This window comes from Juglans regia, chromosome 11 (genome assembly GCF_001411555.2).
Source record: "Juglans regia cultivar Chandler chromosome 11, Walnut 2.0, whole genome shotgun sequence".
Classification (NCBI taxonomy): Eukaryota; Viridiplantae; Streptophyta; class Magnoliopsida; order Fagales; family Juglandaceae; genus Juglans; species Juglans regia.
The window spans coordinates 20,526,741-20,546,412 of record NC_049911.1 but is presented as its reverse complement, the minus strand read 5'-3'; the positions used below and the strand labels follow the sequence as shown (position 1 = coordinate 20,546,412).

The 19,672-nt window shown below is 35.0% G+C and overlaps 2 protein-coding genes across 2 annotated transcripts; both read right to left on the bottom strand.

Moving 5' to 3' along the window:
* Positions 1–1,501: 1,501 nt before the first annotated feature.
* On the bottom strand, positions 1,502–3,555 carry LOC109018060 (calmodulin-like protein 11). The gene is made up of 4 exons (XM_035682829.1): positions 3,427–3,555; positions 3,015–3,172; positions 2,770–2,847; positions 1,502–2,032 (listed from the first exon to the last, which is right to left on the bottom strand). The coding sequence occupies exons 1-4, from the start codon at positions 3,500–3,502 to the stop codon at positions 1,898–1,900; spliced, it is 447 nt and encodes a 148-aa protein (XP_035538722.1). The 5' UTR covers positions 3,503–3,555; the 3' UTR covers positions 1,502–1,897.
* A 2,503-nt stretch (positions 3,556–6,058) lies between these two features.
* On the bottom strand, positions 6,059–13,104 carry LOC109018775 (peptidyl-prolyl cis-trans isomerase CYP63). The gene is made up of 14 exons (XM_019000957.2): positions 12,972–13,104; positions 11,738–11,835; positions 11,574–11,628; positions 11,268–11,356; positions 10,161–10,185; positions 10,012–10,050; positions 9,809–9,926; positions 9,470–9,630; positions 8,977–9,349; positions 8,755–8,891; positions 8,361–8,580; positions 7,752–8,111; positions 7,595–7,675; positions 6,059–6,971 (listed from the first exon to the last, which is right to left on the bottom strand). Exons 2-14 carry the CDS (start codon positions 11,813–11,815, stop codon positions 6,590–6,592), a joined length of 2,118 nt encoding a protein of 705 aa, XP_018856502.1. The 5' UTR covers positions 11,816–11,835; positions 12,972–13,104; the 3' UTR covers positions 6,059–6,589.
* Between the last annotated feature and the right edge of the window lie 6,568 nt (positions 13,105–19,672).

The following is a 19,672-nucleotide window of genomic DNA, read 5'->3' as shown; positions in this document are numbered from 1 at the left end:
AAATAAAATGGACTGAGGTTGACTTTTGAAAATAAGCATGTTTTGTTATGAAAAGAAATTTGAACTACCTCAGTTATTTGTTCTACATTACTCATGAGATTCTGTTTAAGAATAAAGTATTTTCTAGCATGACTGGTGTAGACATGAGCTATTTTGTATTTTACTTCTGAACTGTGAAAAAGAGAGCGAATATGAAAGTTTGTGCATAAAATTATGTTTTGTGATTTTTGAAAACTCTGTTATATTCTGAAGATGTTCTGTACTCTGATATGATGTGATTTCTGAAAACTCTGTTCTGTTCTGAATATGTTCTATACTCTGATATGATATGATTTCTGAAAACTTTGTTCTGTTCTGAAGGTGTTCCGTATTCTGATATGATGTGATTTCTGAAAAATTTTTGCATGACATTCTGAATCAGGATGTGGTTTGTGGATGGTGACCTATTTGACCTACCACGGGTGCTAATAGTGGCTTATGTTTAGGTTGGTACCAACTTTTCTGTTTCTGGTACACCCACTCTGGAAATAAAGTGGTTTTCTGCGTGGTCTTTCCTTTGTGCACACTCAGGGCTCCGAGAATGAATAAGGGGAAGATTTACATTCTGTTTCTGCTCGGTTAGCTACCGGGATTTGCACAACCCTACCACGGGAGTTAAACATGGTATTTGTTCTGATATGATAAGATAAGATGTGATGTTTCAGCTTCTGCTATGCCAAAGGGATTTTGATTATGAATATTTTCGAACTTTCGCTCTGATATTTTTGATAATATGTTCTGATGCTGCATTTTGAAAACATTATTCTGATTCTGCATTCTGAAAGAAAATATTTTTGTTCTGCATTCTGAACTCTGTAAATGCTCATGTTTACATACCAGTATATGTCATCTGCTTACTGAGTTGTTGATAACTCACCCCTTATCTCCAATTATTTTTCAGATAATTTTGATGGTTCAGCTGGAGAACAAGAGTAGAAAGTTTAGCAAGGTGTGATGATCGTAGTGGAATAAGTGTCTGAGGGTACAAATGCTTATTTGAGAGTCGTAGCTAGTAAACTGATTTATTTTTCAGGTATTTGATTTGATGAGTTAAGGATGTTTTCGAGTTTTTGGAGAATTTCTAATTTATGTTATTGGGAATTCCTTTAATGTCGCCATGGAGGAACTTAGATTTTTGGATTGATTAAATGGATTAATATTTTATGGAATTTTCTGGATTTTATAGTTGTGTTATTTAAGTTGATTTTAGGTATTAAGAGTTAACTCTCCGGATCTTCGGGGTCAGGGCGTTACTTGGTGCAAAATAATTGGAGATAAGGGGTGAGTTATCAAACCTTAGTAAGCAGATATCTATGACAAGCTTATACATACTAAGGTCAAGTATTATATATTAAACATGTTGTTGATAACTCTCCAATTATATATATATATTAAACCTAAGTTAAGCTTATACATACTAAGTACTGATCATAGAGGATATTTCACCCTTGAAGCAGCTAACTTCCATAAAATTAAAGCTAATTGTGAAGTACTGTAAAACTAGAACTCCAATTGCTCCAAAATCGGAGCTCCAGATCTAGAACTCTAGAGTGCTTTAAAATAGAGAGTAGTGAAAGTGAGATGTTTTGGCATTGAACCTCAGGTCCGATTTGGGAGCTGTCACTCCCATACCCTCTAAACATACTCATCTTTAATTTACTAATACAATATTAATTGCATATTGATCAGATCAGAAAAGAAAAAAGAAAAATAAAAAATAACCAATTTAATAGGAGAGCTTGTGTTAAGACTAGTGATCATGATCTGTTGTGGCTCATGTTTAAGGGACTCACAGCTCCCATTGACCATATATATATAATTGGTCAAGGTGGATGCATCACTCTACTTGATTTCGAAATCAATTCAGCATCATCATCCTTGCGAACTCTTCATAGCTAACGTGACCGTCACCATCCAAATCAGCCTCTTTAATCATCTGCTCTGCCTCTTCATCTGTCAATCTCTCTCCCATATTTATCATCACCAGCCTCAACTACATATAAAAAAAGTTAAGCTATATGAATGGATCAGAAATTTATGCCAAAACAGATCACACCAGTACTTATCGACCTTATAATTAACTATATATGCATGCTATTATATATAGTGGCGTGATAATTAATGTTTTATAACCACCTTAATTACATCAGAAAATCTAAGAACTACGTGCGTACTAAACATTCTAAGACCATTGCATGCTGTGTTAGACAAAGCGAAATAATGTTATGTGAGTGACATACGCCTATTGTCCGGACGTTAAGCACCTTGTTGGGCATGCACCCATTGAATTAGGGACAGTTGAGTGTATGTAAAATAGGCTAGGAGTACTAATGCTAAATATAGTCCTATGCTATGTAACTACCGCACACTTTCTTTGAAAAAAGTGAGGTCCACCATTGAAAATAAGCACGTGTAGCTTGCAAACTCTAAGACTACAAATATCATTTCTCATATGCTAAATTATTTGAACAATATCAATACCATTTATACGGACGTTTGGCAAGAAATCAGCTTCCTATAAATAAACTTTGACCTCATCCATTTTTGCACACCTCTCTCTCTCTCTCTCTCTCTCTCTCTCTCTCTCTCTCTCTCTCTCTCTCTCTCTCTCCCTAGATAGAATTAGATATGAGCCCAAAAAGGAACACTAGAATGAGATATACCAAACGCTTTAGACATATAATATGTTGGAACGTTATTCGAAAATGAAAATGGGCCAATTAGGTTTACCTCATTAGCTGAAATATATCCATCTTGATCCCTGTCAAATACTTTGAAGGCTTCTTTCAGCTCCTCGGCAACATTTTCCTAATACAGTCAGATCATGATCATTTCTTCATCATCATCCTCTAATTGACAGATTATACTTCAAGAAATTATAGCAAAATCTAGAGCCAACCCCAAGCTAGCTAAGTCCCCCATATTAACCAGAAAACGTTACATCATGTAAGTTATACATGAATGATAATAAATACCTTCATTTTTCTTGCCATAATATTTAAAAACTCTTCAAAATCAACGGTCCCATTCCCATCAGCATCAACTTCACCAATCATGTCTCTAACTTCTTCTTTTGTGGGGTTTTCATTCAATGATTGAATCACCGCTGCCAGTTCTTCCATTGTAATATGGCCTACAGCATTACCAATAATTCAAACAACAAAAAAAGGATAAAAGAACTTGTTTCCCTTATGATATCGAAACAGTTTTTTTTTTTCTTTTTGGTTATTTTCTTTTCATTGTGGGGTGTTTCTTGGAAACATGAACGTTCTCTCTGGAAGAAAAACAAAAACAAAAACAAAATAAAACAAGTTTGCTACAGCCTACGTACGTACTCTTATAAGCATGAGTTAAGAACAAAACGAAGTTATATATAGAGAAACACACCGTCGGAATCCTTGTCAATGAGACAAAAGGCTTCCCGGAATTCGCCAACCTGATCTTCTTTCAATGCATCTGCCATGCTTGGAAATGTAATCAAAATCAGAGAGAGAGAGAGAGAGAGAGTGAAATAAAAGGCAGACAAAATGGTACTTAGTAGAAAGTGGGTTTTAGCGAAGTTGTAATATAACAGGTTTCTGCATTAATATTCAAAAGTCAAAGAGACACGCATGCAGGGAGAAAAATTCCCCATTCAACGTTGGAACTTTTCTAAAAGTCATTTTTGATCAATTAATTTTCGAACAATTAAAAATGAGAAATTTCAAATACATGATTTTTGGCCTTCTGATCTTAACCATCTTAATTTGATCTTATTCATGTCAACATGATCATGACTTTGATAATTTGCTCTTTATATATTTGAACTTGGGAAAAAGGATTCACCCTAAGTCAAAATTCGTGGAGTTGTGTCCACACTTCAATTTCTGATCTTTCTACATTTCTTTTTCTTTTTTTCACGTGGCATATATACGTCTTGCATGGAAAGATTGGGTTATCAGAATCTTCTGATATTATTGAAAAAATGAAAATAATTGAAAGCTACAAATGAAAGGACATAAATGAAGACGAATACATCTGATCGTGTCGACCTCATAGCTAGGGAGTACTCTATTTTCAAAAGAAGCAAGCTAGCTAGCAGCTAGCCACTACCCGATCAAAAGTCTAATTAAGACAACGCTGCATGCATGTTTTAAATTGATACTAATTAAGGCCATAATGTTAGCACGAGGTAATTTGATTCACATGATCATGAGATGCTACAAATTAAAATTTAGGAAAACTTAAAATCCTTTACAGATAGAAAAATATTGGAGTGGTAAAGTACTGTCATGAAACCTATTATATGTATCTCTCTCTCAATTTATACACAATAATTACTTTCAAAGCATAATCATGAAGTCACATGATCATTTACTATCTCATTTTTTCTACGTACTAAATGAGAAGTATTCCATTTAAGCCATATAATTCTCCAATTGTATATGTAGATGTAAAAGTTTAGCTAGGATTAGGTGACTAAGTTGATAAATTTGGATAGGATTAGGTGACTAAAATGATAGAGTTTATCATATCATTAAGTTTGTAATTTTGGATGAATGTAAATTATTTATTGACTTTATCTATAACTATATTAAGTTTATCTATGAGGTATTAGAAGTTATTTAGATAAGTCGTAAGTGCGAAAATCGAGTCCCAAGGAATTTGCACTTATCCAGAGAAGAGGTTGAACTGAAATCTGTTACTGCAGAGAAGATTTATCGCGAAATGTCAGCATTCTGTCAATAGACGTCTTCGCGACAATCCGTCAACAGATTCCTACTGAAACTAAAACTTCCTTCAGATTGTTTATTTAAAAAATCTTATTGGTTAGGATCTGTAGAGATTCAGATTTGGATATATTCTAGAACACTTTCAAGTATATATTTTGGTAAGAAAATAGGAATTTTCATATTGTTTCTCTCAAAGAGTATGATCGTGCTCCATATTGGAGAATTGATTGATCAAGTTTCAATCACTGGAGTCCCAGAAGAAAAGTCAATGTTTGAAAATCTTCAGAGGTTCTGGCTGTAACTGTGGTAGAAGACCAATGAGTCATTTGTCTAGTCAATTAAGAATGTCAATTGACAAAGGTTTTGTAATTGACTTTTTTGGGTTTGGCTGTCTCCCAGGGTTTTACGTTTAAAGAGTTCTTTAAAGGGTTTTCCTTCGAAACCAATTTTGATGTTATGTAATTTATTTACTTTACGTTATTGCTTAATTTTTAAATAATTGCATAATTAACAACTAACCAATTTGTTGAGTGAATTAGTAGATATTTTCACTGCGTTACAGGGTACTTGGATAATTTTAGTATCATTATGATATTTGATATGCAATTAAGTTAAATTAATTATATAAACAATAATATATCTAGTTAAGTAAATAAATTTTATTTAAAACTAAAATGATTAATATATTTAATCGGGTTGTTGGTATTTGTTGTTGATTAGCCATCCCTTAGTTTACATTTTTTTTAATTTAAATTTTCAAACCTTTTTTTAAGATTAAAAAAGAAAAAAATGACAATATAGAAGAAAAGATTCAAATATTTTATACATAACTAACAGCTTTAAAAAAAAAAAAAAAAAAAAGGATCTGCAGCCGTGGAGGTGCTATTGGAAGTTGTAACCTCTTTCAGAGTAAATGATAATTTTGGTAGTTTTGAGGTAAATTGTAATGTTGCAAAAAGAGTAATAGTTTAAAGGAATAATGAGTTTAAAATTATTTTTTTCTCCTAAAAAATTATTATAATAAATTCCATAAAATAATTTTAGACAAGCCAGCTTTTTAGAATCTTCATGATTATCATTGTTGTTTCTTGGTATGATAAAAGGTGTACGAAAATACAAATGTTCTCAAACTGATTATTAGTGCTTATTTTTAAATTAGAAAGAAATAAAACTTATTACCATGTAAATTCTCACTTTTCTACAGTACACATCTTACTCCCATCACATTCCCAAAATCTTCTTTAACAAGGAAGGAAATGTATGGAAATAAATGAAAGTATCACCTTATCCCTATACAATTTTTTGAGTAGTTAAAAGAGTTGGAATGTTTTCCCTTTTTATACATAAGCAAACAAGGTCTAAAAGAGTTTGAATCGACCAGGGGCAGCTAATCCTAGTGAAGTGACAGGATTAGAGGATTTGAATTATGCAGTGCAACATTGCAAAGTCCAACCGTACGTGTATCTAGCACCAAGAATCCCTCCATCATTCTAACACTTGCTACTACAAGGCTGTGCTTGGCCACATGCCCCAAAGATTATGCCTCCCCCGCAAAGCATCAATAGGCATACATGGCGGAAAGAAGCTTCCGTACATCATGGTTCCATTGCAGTTGTTACCCAGGTATTCCAATAGCAGTCATAGATGACGATACGACTGAATAAAAAATATGACCAGTCAAGCTCATGGCAGTTCATAACTTCATATTACAGTTAGATGCCAATAAACCAAAAGGAACAGTTTCTCTGATGTCATCCAATCAGATTGATACACAATGGAGACGGGTTTACTCAGATTAGATCCTTAATACTCCACCGTGACTAAGATACCATAAACAGCTATCTTGTCCCCGAATCAGGACTGGCATCTCCATAGGAAACCAACCCTCTTTGCCCAGATGGGGAGCTTGATCTTGATCTAGAGCCGCTGGGAGAAGCAGAAATCATTCTCTCAAGATGCTTCGGTGGTGCAGCATCGGGAGATCTGGACTGAGAGGAACCATGACTCTTCGAATTGGATCTCAACCTTCCTCTGGCTGGAGAGCGCCGATCATCAATTCTGGGGCCGAGACGAGATTTTAATCTATCACTCATAGGAGGTCTCTTATCTATTGGACTCTGGCTCCTGCTTCGGCTCCGACTCCGGCTCCTGTCCTTGTAATAGTGACGATAACCTGGACTTCGGGAAACACTCCTACTTCGAGTTCTCCGGCTATGGTGTCTGCATGATAGGGGAAATATAGGTTAATGAACTGATTCAGTCTGCAAGAAGATAAAAGGAAAAAAATTTTGGGGGGCGGGGGAAAACAACACTTAGGTCAGGCCACTTAAATACATAGATGAGTTGAAGTCACTAGACACTGAACAGCCATGGAATTAGGAAAGACAATGAACTAGGTTTGAAAATAGGGAACTGGTATTTTTTAACATTAAGTTCAGAATCAGGCTGAACCAATTATATGCCTTTCCAACCTCTCCAAATGCACAGTTTAATTTGCAAGAAGAATAATAAAAATGTTTTCCTGCATTTTTTATGTGATTAGTTGATAACAAAAAGGAAAAGGTACAACTTGGAGAGGAAAAAGAAAGAAAGGAAGGAGATAGAACATCAATCCTTTATGTTGCCTACAAGTGCAAGAGGGAGGGGGGGGGCGGATACCACCCAACGACACTACTACCATACAAAGGGTATGCCAAGAAAAAGAGGTTTACCTGTCCTCTCTTCTAGATCAAGGTTGCTACACAACACAATAATTAAATGCAGAAGTTCTGACCATGACAAAAAACACAACCAGACATATTCTTTATGCCCTAGAGAGAGAGAGAGAGAGAGAGAGAGTGAACCTTGGAGGGCTTCTACCTCCAGGTGGGCTTCGGTAACGTCCATGTGGTGCATGCTCATAATTCCTTCTGTAGCTTGAATACCTTTACAAAGAGAAAAAAGAACTTAAGACATAACTTTAGTGTTCATTTTACTTAACTTACATTTAATTGAGATTACCTATCCTGGTTGTTTCCAAGAAAATTTCTTCTACCATAACTGTAGGAACTGCGAGGCAAACGCTCTGGAGATGGAGTACGGTACCGACGTGCAAAGGAGTACTGCTCAGTGAAGCCACGCCCTTTTCTGACGCGCTTGGGAGCACCATTTGGAGATGAGCTTCTCAACATACCTTGGTCATGCTCAGTTGAAGAAGGTTCACGGACTTTAAGAGCAGGACTACCCAATGCACTCTTTGAAGCCTTTCCCTGATTTTGCTCACTGGACTTCGTAGCCTGACTTCCACTGGGAACTCCTTTTGGACTTGTGCTTGGACTGCTCCTCGGGCTGATTCTTGACCTTCTTTTGGGAGTCAGACTCCTAATAATTAAATAATCAAAGAAACTTTTACAAACATTTTTATAGAAGTATAAAGTACCCAGTCACAAGAAAAACAATATACACAGATGGAGTTGATCGAGAGCAAAAACCTGGATTTTTTTTTATAGGTTCAGAAAAGGCAGGAACACAAGTATCCCATGACAGGGATGATTAAACAAAAAAGGTTACCATCCCAGTTTTGGGAGTTTGGTAATTTAATTATAGCTGGATATGGGAGATGGCAAAAACCTGGATTTACTGGAGTCATCTGAATAGGAATGCTTATTAGCATGCTTATCAGATCTAGCTTCTTTGCCATGGCCATTGTTCAAAAGTTTGTCATTCTTTGGAGACAATTCACCTTCTTCATGTGATGAGTTGTCCTCAGTCGTCTTCATCTCACGATCCTTCTGTTGCTCTACAATACCTTTTTGTAATGAGAGAGGAGCTGAGGATTCCTTTCCAGTATCTGAAATGTCACAAGAAGCCAAGAATTTAAGCTTACAATATCAATGTAATGACAGAGTGCTGCTGAAATCCACACCTTAATCCCTCTTAGTCACAGTAATATATAAGGTAGGGATAAAAACATGGACAAACTATGAGCAATAATTATATGTGAAAAATGGAATAGATGGCATACCGAGGTTCCTTGGTTGTTTATTTTTTTCATGTTTTGTGTTCCGAGCAGAAACACGATTATCAGTTTTTTCATCATCAGAACTGCTTCTGCTACTACTAGTATCATCACTTTCTCTTTTTGCATCACTTGAACTTGAACTGCTGACAATAAGGCTGTTATTAATATATGGAAAAATAAGTCAGGACATTATAATGGGAGAAACAAAGAAAGGCAGCAGTTAACCGTAGAGGGCGCCTTTTGGACTTCTGCCTTGATCGTTTTTCACGGCGGCCTCTCTTCCTCTCTCTTTGCCCATCCTTCCTTTTTCTCCCACGTTGGGGCTTCTCTCTTTTTACGGACCTTCTCTTCCTACGCTTTCCATCACTAGAGTAACTTGAATCAGATAGCGATGAATCTGAATCAGATGCCGAATCAGTATCTGAAGAAAAAGAATCAGACTCTGTATCAGAGCTGTAAGAATCAGATGAAGAGTATCTCTTTTTTCTTTTCTTTCTTCTGTCCTTCAGAGATTTCTTGTGTCTTCCTCGCACTTGCACATCAGAAGATTCGGAACTATCTGCAGAAGATGGAACCTTCACTGATTTCTTCTTTTTCCCTGAAACAAAACACATCATACAGCATACAAATGGAACTAAAATCAAATACACTGTTCAATGAAGTCGAAACTAAATCACAAGATCCTTTCAGTGGAATCATCCATGAGAACTAGAATTACCTTTCTCTTTCCCAACTGCATCCTGAATCTTACGTTCTGAAGTTTTCCCACAATCTACAATTTTCACAGGTCGAGCAGGCTTCCCTGCAGCTGTTCCCAACAGTTCAATTTTCTTCACAATTTCTACTCCCTTCACAACTTTTCCAAAAACAACATGTTTCCTACAAAATAGGTGAAAGTATCTTATGAGAGAATAAGGATCTCATTAGTTCAATGTATGAAGCACCCACCTAACATATTATCAAGTTTTGCAAATTGACGAGCGGGAATGACAGGTGAAATATGCTTAGGTAGTAATGAGTAACACAAAGAGGAGCATAACAAACAAATGTGAAATACCCATCAAGATGGGGTTGGCGCTTGAAGGTTATAAAGAACTGGGACCCATTTGTGTTTGGACCACAATTTGCCATAGAGAGAAGACCTACTCCATCATGCTTCAGCCTAAAATTCTCATCTGCATGTAGAATGCTAATTGGGATGATTAATTGCGAAACTAACTCATCGGGCATGCATAAAATTGGTCAAATGCAGAAAATTACCAGCAAACTTTCCCCCAAATATACTTTCTCCACCAGTGCCTGCAAACCAATTAAAGGTCGTTCATTACATATCTGGGCATAAACATAGAAGTTAACACAAGAAATGCACACTAATCAAGAGAGATAAATCAAGCGAACAAAAAACATACCATCTCCCTTTGAAAAATCACCACCCTGTAAGGACAACAAAAGAAATTTAACAATTTATCTATTATCAGATATATGTTTGAGAATAAAGTTGCATATGAATAGATTTATACTTAAGAAGAAAAAGATAATTAAAAAATTGCCCTATTGTGAAGAGATGGGAATAATATAAAAATTCATCCTTCTCTATTTCGACAAACTCTAGTGAGATCCTCTATTTCTATAAAATTTTAATTTATAATATTCAATGCAATTTAATTTTAGTCTCTCAGAAAAAAGGTTCACACAAGATTCAACGTGGTGTAAAAGAGGAAAGTAACTACAAGGAACTACATCTGAAAAAACAAGCACAGTGCTTTAGTTGGTCGCTGGCAAGGAATAGGACAAAGCATAGAAAGTGTAGAACAGGAAACAGGGAGACTGCCAAGTATGTATCATAAGAAATGTGCCCTTTAAAACATAGTAGAACTTGTTCATATCAAAGGACCTCTAAGCCTCATCAAAGGTCTTAACATATTGTCATATACTATCCAAAATGAAGGCAGCATGACATGAGGCCCCAAGCATCAATGCATCATAAATTCAAAAGAAAAACTACTTATTTGTGGGAGAAGTAGCTTAGAAGGTAAAGTCTTTTGCCGTCATATAGGAGCTTGGTGGTCTATCGTATATAAGAAAAGATTATGGCTGCAGCTCTGAGATTAACTCCAAAACAAACCTCAGAATGACATTTAAAGGGTTCAGATATCCATAGTCCATTGACTGTAATAAGGGGACAGTAAGGATATCTATAAGTCCTAACCAGGTCAACTTTTGAGATGATCTCTTTTGATGAGGCACATATAATTGATTGCCAGCCTCTAAGAAACATTTGTGGCCCATGCAAAGAGAGCTGATTCTTGTCCTCACATGCAAAGGTAATTAATATGGAGATAGTATTGGGACCATGAAGAATCAAGGAACATTAACTGCTAATTGGATTGATCGTTACAAGATTGCAACTGTTAGAAGCATCTTGAATTTAATCACCAACAAATGTTAAGGGAAATCCATCATTGGAAGTGAAGTTTGATGATTAAAAAGATCAATAGATAAAAGGTATTACATACTTGGGCCATGAATCCTCTAATTATTCGATGAAAATGTGATCCCTTGAAGTGCAAAGGTTTCCCAGTAGACTTTCCAATGCCCTTCTCTCCTACAGTAGAACAGCATAATAACATGACTCAAGATTATTCAATTATAAGTCTTCCAAACCCAATGAACCCAGCCACTTGAAATATAATCAGAGCCAATTATTCATCACATGGCAATAGCAACCACTTAGTTTAAGAAGTGTTCAACTCCATACACGACATACATAACCATGGAATGAGGGCTTAAATCATAATCAAAATTGAGAAATTCTATCATACCTGTACAGAGTGCCAGGAAATTCTCTGCCGTCCTAGGAACAACATCAGCAAAAAGCTGCACAATTCATTATAAAAAATTTTTACCTCCATCCAAAACTGAAATGGAACCTTCAAGTTGCAAAACAAGAAAGAAAAGACAAGACAAGTCTGGGGTATTTCATCACCTCAATCACAATTTGTTCCACAGGGTCCCCATCAACCGACACATCTAAGAACACAAACGGGTTCTTTTTCTCACTCATATCTGCTCAGTTCAAGTAAACTTGGTACAAGAAAACAAAAGGCTATAGTTAATATAATATACACATTGCAGCATAAATAAATTCATACATCATTTTATGCTTTGGAATGCCATCCGTCATTTCAAATATTTCAAAAACACTGGATTTTCAGAAAGAAATCACCATCAAATATACAGCCATTATTTTCAGTGATTCTTGATATGAAGTTCAAGTCTATATTTTATACAACCAAAACTGTCCACTCATATTGACTTGAGAAAGGTTAATTTGGAATGCTTTCATTATCATTAGACTTGATAAGTCTAGATATTTCAACCATGAGTCTTGATCAACACTAGTGTTCATTTTCATCTGAAGAAAAGGAAGTAAGCTCCCGAGGAAGTAAACATGAGACTGACCAATGACCAATGGCATTCGAAATTCAAACAAAGATACACTCACAAAATGACTACGAATAATTTTCTTTTTTCAACAATAGAAAAATGAGATGAAAAATACAATATACAATTCCAAGGTTCTGCTTTTCAATGAATCCAAAGGTTCTGCTTTTCCTTGGAAAAAAATGCATAGACTATATTCCCCGAGGATTTCTATCTAACACCTACATATTAATCAAATAGAAAGAATGGCTCGAATTTGGAAATACTCCGTACCATATGTAACCACAAACAGAACCCACAGATCTTTATCCAAGCTAAATAGACTTCATTATCATAAAACGCATTAAAACTAAATCTAACCACTTTAAAGCTTTTCAATTGATTAGAGCATTTGGAATAAAACCCACGCAAGCCTAAATCCTAATCTTCATTCAAGCTTGCATATCAACTCAAGAAATTTATTTTCACTTAAAAAACAATCTTGCGGATCCCAAAGCTCCTCGAAATACTGGTAAAAAAATTTGAATGTTTGATTAATAAGCTTATAGCGACATAACCCACAAAACCCTAAACCCTAACTACCCAACCATGCTGTCTCTCAGCCCAAGAAACTTAATTTGCATGAAATAAAGTTCGTAGAAATGTATCCAACTATGAAGGCGGAAAATCGAATTTAAAAAACACGACAAAATCACAAATCGAAGAGGCTTAAAACCCTATAAGAAGATACAGAAGAAGAACAAGGAGAAGACACAGAAACAAATCGCAGAGACTACCTTGCTTCCTCGTGAATCAAACTGAGTGGTCTAGTTTAGATCTCGAAATCAAAATCCGCAGCAAAAATGGTTAGCATGTTTCGTAGACGCTGGAGGCTGAAAACTCAGTGGCTTAGCTGAGCTCCGTTTAAGATTGAGAGAGATTTTACCTATTAACTTTTTATTATTATTATTATTATTATTTTATGAAAAATTACTGCAGTGGTTACTCGGAATTTTATTAAAATTCGTTATTGTGGGTTCGTTAAAAAAGTTCTAAAATACAGAATTCAAATAATCAATTTTTATTTTACAATTAATTAGTGCTTTTAAATTACGTTTCAAAATTCAAAAATATAATTTGAGCCTTCTCTTGACATTATATGAATAACTTTTTCAAAACTCACATTTTCAAAATAGAGATTATGGACCCCCTCTCCCAATATAATAATAAAATAAAAAACTTGTTTACAAATTTTATCAATTTATTAATTAAAATTATTTATGATAGACTCTTTCATCAATATTTTAAAAAAGGAAGTTAAAAGTATTTATGATTTATCAATGAATAAATATAGATAGAAGCCACTATTGGGAGCATCCATTTTGCACATATGATATGGCATCATCTATACCACACATCTCCCTAAGTGAGTGTTAGTAATAATTAACTAGAAGCAGCCATGCAGTGAGTGCAAAGTGTGCATTGCTATAGTAGCTTCTCTCTAGCATTACTCAAACTAAAGAAGTAAAAAGTTTAAGAAAAATGCTACTCTCATCACAGTTGGGTCCGATATGATCGACAATTTTTTTGTTTTATTTAGCAATTAAAGAAATATTTTTTAATGATATTGTGAATTTTTTTTAAAAATATTTAAAAATATAAAAAATAAATGAAAAAAAAAACATTTTTACCCTTATCAGACTGTCTCGTGCTACACAACACGGCTCAAAGTTTAAAAATCTCAAATAAAAAAAATATGAACATTAGAAAAATCTTAAAAAAAACCTCAAAATATTAATAAAAAAGATTTGTTAATTCTAGAATTGTTTTGAAATACTTTTTGCCTCATGTACTTCTTTGGAAAACAATCAAAAGCTAATACCATCATTGTAATTTTTCCTTTATTGTGTTTTATTTTCTTTCTTGGTGTGTGTGCATGTATATGTTAGATGCGAAGTAGCGCAGGCTCTCAACAAAGAAAAATGCTGGATACAAGCGGCATACGTAATCTCTATGCAAATGGTATCCAAGTGGAAAATGAAACTGCTCGTTTTGGACTTGGATGGCTCCCGTTCTCCCTCTCTCTGAATCCAGAGCTCCCAGTCTCCCTCCCTCATCTTCCCCATTCTCCCCCATTCTTCTTTGAACCTGTTCTCCCTCTACGAATCGTTCCCTCCCCGAGCTCCCTTTGAAGACCAGCTCCCTCCCTCAGACTTTCCCTTCCTCACTCTTCCTTAATTACATGCCCTTTCACAGCTATTGCAAGAAAGCAGTTGAAGAACAATACGAATGAACATGAGCATAATAGTGGAATGGTGAAATGATCTTCAACACGAATGAACATGAGCATAATAGTGGAATGGTGAAATGAGTCTGCAACAAGGAGCCATTTTCACTAGTTGTGACCCACCGATGTAAATAAAACTTTTTGTGAGTAGTTTCATGATCGTATGATGCACCATTTCTCTCTCAGTCAAGTCGATATTGTAAGAGGGCTGGGAACACGGAAAAGCTAGAAAGCAAGAAGAAGAAGAAGAAAAAGAGGGAGAAGATACAAAGAGACTTCACACGTAATTGTTGCCTTGTTGGGTTCAAACCTGGAAAACTTTCAACTTCCTTGACTAATGCATGATGGGTACAGGATGGCCTGGAATTTCTTCTTAGCTTCTTCTACTTCCACGAACTTTGAATTTCCTAAGCTGAACATCAATCTGGGTTTCGTGTATTTCGTCTAGTTGAAAGACAAGCCAAAATCCACCCAAAATCTCTTTTCAGATTTCTCTTTTCCACATTTTTCTCTTCTTTTTTTTTTAAAAAAAAATGTAATGGCTGACGTGGCATAGCCGAATGTAGACCGTTTGCACGGCCCAACTGTACCTAGAAGAACTGCTCAACAAATAACTTAGTACTTGTTTGGGATTTTTTTTTTTTTTTAAGAAATAGTCGAATGTCACATGTCCAAGAGTGACCTATTTTCCATTTTATTAAAAAACCCTCATTTTTGGCAGAAAAATACCTTATACACAACTAGACTGCCAACAAATAAATCCAGAAATAACTCAATTAGTAAAACATCAACTCAGTGAACCTCACTCAACTTTCTTAGACTTACGCAAATAAGGTAAGTCGCTGCAATCAGTTCGAAGGATTCCCTTAAGCGAAATTGGAATGTCCTCTAGTGAAAACCATTCTTCATTACATCCACTACTTCCCATCCTAGTTAGAAAATCTACTGCCTTATTTCCTTCCCTGAACACATGCTGAAATCGGAAATTTATTCTTGATAAAATCCTACTAATTTCCTCCCAAAAATCCTCCAAATACCATAAGTTGCACTTCCCATCTTTCAGCCAATTGATCACCAATAAAGAATCAAGCTCCAAAATAATGTTATCAACACCCAAAACTCGACATTTACGTAAACCCATTAATAAAGCTTGAAGCTCCGCCTGTGTATTAGTCTCCTGCCCAAACGAGCAGCAAATGCAATTTCCATGTTTATCTTGCAATATGCCACCAGCGCCCAACTCACTTGGATTTTGTACACAACTTCCATCAGTGTTCAATTTGACCCAACCAGTAGCGGGTTTATGCCAAGAAACTGCTCTGACTCTTCCCTTATTTCTTATCTTAATCGGCAATTGCAGCAACGTAAGGATCTGAATGTCCCTCTGTCCCAATCGATAGCTCTCCTTTATTTTTAAGCCAACCCAGTTGATCCAAAATTTGACAGACCTCCACAACACACCAATTGAGTCCTTCTTTCCCTCCATTATGGTCAAACATCTCCAACACCACAACTTCCACGTTATGATATTCAGAATTAGACCAAGTAAATTCCCAACCATCGACAACCTCGTTGAATGTCTAAACCAAGCCTCAACCGTTCTTTTCCATGACCTGTTAACTACGTATGGGACACCTAGAACATGAGAGCAAAATCTCCAAATAGCCGTAGCTATCTCTCTCCCACAAAGAACGTGATTCAAATCCTCCAATGCTCCCTGTGGACAACACTTGCACTTAGACACCATCAGAATCTCAAGCTGTCTGATTCTTTCATCCACACTAAGACTCTAGGACAGAGCTTTCCACATTAGCACCGAAATCTTCTTTGGTAATGCTGCATGCCAGATCCACTCAGACCATAGAGATTTCGGGGCCACCTCACGAACAAGGCTCTATGCATTCTTTGTTGTAAAACACTCATTCGATGTAGCCATCCAAACCAGTTTATCCTTTCTAGCTCGTATTCCAGGAACTGTTGACACAATTAACTCTTGTTTTTCTTGCCCTACCAGTTGCCTTAAACCATCCACATCCATCGAATTCCTTTCATACAGTCTTTTACAATTAAATTCGGATCTGCCACAACCCTCTGATGGTCACATAATGGACCAAAATCCATCCATTTGTCCCTCCAAAGAGAAAGATGGCCTTCCTTAACCAGCCATTTAAAATTCTTTAGTACAACTTGTACTTCACTCATCACCATCTTCCAAAAGCAAGTACCTCTCGATTGAGACACAAGAGAAATATGTTGCCCTTTCACATATTTGGACTTGAAATACCTTGTCCACAAAGATTCCATATTAATCAAATTCCATATTAATCAGATTCCATGCAAACTTCAAATGCAAAGACTTTTGGACATCCAATAAATTCCTCAATCCTACGCCCCCTCATCAACTGGTTTACAAATGTTGTCCCATCTCACCCATTTTCTTTTAGATTTACCATCAACCGAGCCCCAGAAGAAGGAACTAAACATTCTATCTAGCGATGCAATAATCGATTTCGGCACCTTAGTGACAGCCAACAAATGTACCAGCATACTTGATAGAACATTTCTCAATAAAATCAATCGAGCGCCCGAAGAAAGAAACTTAACTTTCCACCCTTCTATCCTTTGCTGAATACGTTGCACCAACTCCTCAAAATAAATTCTCTTCATTCTCCCCGATATAATTGGCACCCCTAAGTACTTAGCCGGAAATTTTTCTTCCAAAAAATACGTTAGATCCAACAATTCACGCTGCCTACGAGCCGGAATTTTTTTAGAGAAGAAAATTGATGACTTTGACGCATTCACTTTTTGTCCCGACCATGAGGCATATAAACCAAGAGTAGCTTTGATTTCTTGAACCGATTGTTTACTCTCATTTGCAAATATCACCATATCATCCGTATAGAGTAAATGAGAAATAGATGGCTCATTTCTTGGCTGCGTGACACCACCAATCTTTCCCCCCACAAAACCTTGTTTAAGAAGCCGAGAGAAAACTGCCTCCACAAGAATGAACAAGTATGGAGAAAGAGGGTCCCCTTGACGTAACCCCTACCACTCTTGAAATACCCTTTAGCTGTCCCATTCATAACCACCGAATACCATGGCGTAGTAACACACTGAAGGATCAATTGAAAAACTTTTGCCGAAAAACCAAAAGAACTTAACACATGGGATAAGAACTGTTTGGGATTATTTAAAAAAAAAAGTACTTTAATGAGACGCGAGAGACATAGCCAGACATGATAGATGGTGAAACGGAAAGACATATGAGAGTGAGATGAGAGAATATGAGAGACAGACCTGAAACGACGTTGGAGAAAACAAATGGAGGAGGGGAATGGCGGGCTAGCAGCTCTAATCCAAAACGGCGTTATTTGGAGTATTAAACCAAACAACATCTTTTTTTATTATATTTTTTAAAAAACCGTTTAACTCAAGTTAAATGTCGATGTTATATATAATAATAATAATAATAATAATAATAATAATAATATTATTATTATTATTATTATTATTATTATTATATTGGTCGGTTCGCTGGATTGAACATGGTTCAAACTGGAATCGAACCAACCGACGCTGATTTCTAATATTTTCTACCACCAGTCAACTGGTTCTCCACCAATTTCGGCCAAATTTGGACTTTGGCAGCTGGTTCCAATTGGTAATGGCTAGTTCCATATCGTGATTTTCCTCAAACGTATTTTTTGGGATAATGCAAAACATAATTTCAATTTTAAAAAAATTATCAATGTGCAAAAATACCTATACAACTTTTAGATAATTACAACTTTCAAACTTTAAAAAATATGAACATAATCTTTAAAAAATCAAATAATCTTTTATGTCATTTCTACCTCAAAAATCATTTTTTTTATTTGTTTCTAAACAAATGTAACATGTTTGAAAATATTTTAAATATATAGTTATCAAACACTAAATAATTTTTAATATATAACTTATTACTTATATTATAAGCTATATTTCATACCGTAATCTTAAACCTGCACTCAATGCACAAAAGCATGCGTTTGTTTTAACATTATTTTCTTTAGTAATTATAAAGTAAATCGATTAGGTTTAAAAAATATTAACATATTGGAAATCGAAAATTTATTATGAGAATATGGACGAGATGCATTCTCAATAGGGAGTCAAATTATTTTAAAACTATAATATAAAAACTATTTTATCTCATCTCATCTCGTATAATTATTACAATTTTTTCAAATTTTCACACACAATATAATAAATAATTGAACTTTTTTAAATTTTAAACAAAAAATTATATTAAAAAATTATATTATAATAATATTTTATTCAATTTTTAACAAAACATCTCCTCTAATCTCATCTAAATTTCGTAACTAAACAAAATTTGTCCAAAAATTTTGTCCCTATATATTTTGCAGAAGCAAAGAAGAATTCCATTTTTCTACCTGAAAAGAATAATTCCTTAAGTGGAAGTTGAGGGGCTCGAAGCCGAAGGGCTAGGAAACTGCCTAGGCTCCCTTAAAAAATAAAAGTCTTCAACAACGGCAAACGTCCTTATATACTTTGCCGAAAAGCAGAAGAACAAAACAAAAATAACGACTCGTAATTCAACATGAACCGCAACATAAAATAAACGAGTCTGAGTTTGATGTTAATAGTTTGTGACAAAACGGATTGACTTGATAAAAATATGATTTATAAACAGATCAATAACGGGTCAATCCGCTTAACTTGAAATCAATCCATTTTGACTCGTTTTTATTTTATTTCAAAATCACTATTTTATTATTATTGGACTGTAATATTGATATTTCTCAATATATTTATGTTTTTATTGTCGGGATTGTAATTTAGGATCTATGCTCATAATTGTTATTATAGGGTTTGCAATATTGGTTTTTTTATATTGATATTTTTTATTAGCAGGTAGTTTTATTAGCAGGTAGTTAAATATATATTTTAACTTTTATATGAAATTATGTTAATCAGGTCAAATGGATTATGCGTGTTAATTCAATCCATTTATATAAAATAAATTTAAATGAGTCGTGTTGTATTTACTTATTTCTAATTAATTATTAAACGAATCAAAATGAATGACACGACAAAACTATTTATCTAAATAAGTCGTACTAGGATTTGAAAATTGAACACGTCACTTAACGAGTTAGATTCAAATTCATCGATATAATCGAATATTTATGACTTAACATG

Bases quoted from the DNA above. Each gene is read 5' to 3' on its own strand.
- LOC109018060 (XM_035682829.1), bottom strand. From the start codon at position 3,502: ATGGCAGATGCATTGAAAGAAGATCAGGTTGGCGAATTCCGGGAAGCC. The intron at 2,848-3,014 runs GTATTTATTATC...TGACTGTATTAG, and splicing joins TTATGGCAAGAAAAATGAAG to GAAAATGTTGCCGAGGAGCT. The intron at 2,033-2,769 runs GTAAACCTAATT...TTTTATATGTAG, and splicing joins GATATATTTCAGCTAATGAG to TTGAGGCTGGTGATGATAAA.
- LOC109018775 (XM_019000957.2), bottom strand. From the start codon at position 11,815: ATGAGTGAGAAAAAGAACCCGTTTGTGTTCTTAGATGTGTCGGTTGAT. The intron at 11,629-11,737 runs GTGATGAAATAC...TGAATTGTGCAG, and splicing joins TGGAACAAATTGTGATTGAG to CTTTTTGCTGATGTTGTTCC. The intron at 8,892-8,976 runs GTTAACTGCTGC...TATTGTCAGCAG, and splicing joins TCCAAAAGGCGCCCTCTACG to TTCAAGTTCAAGTGATGCAA.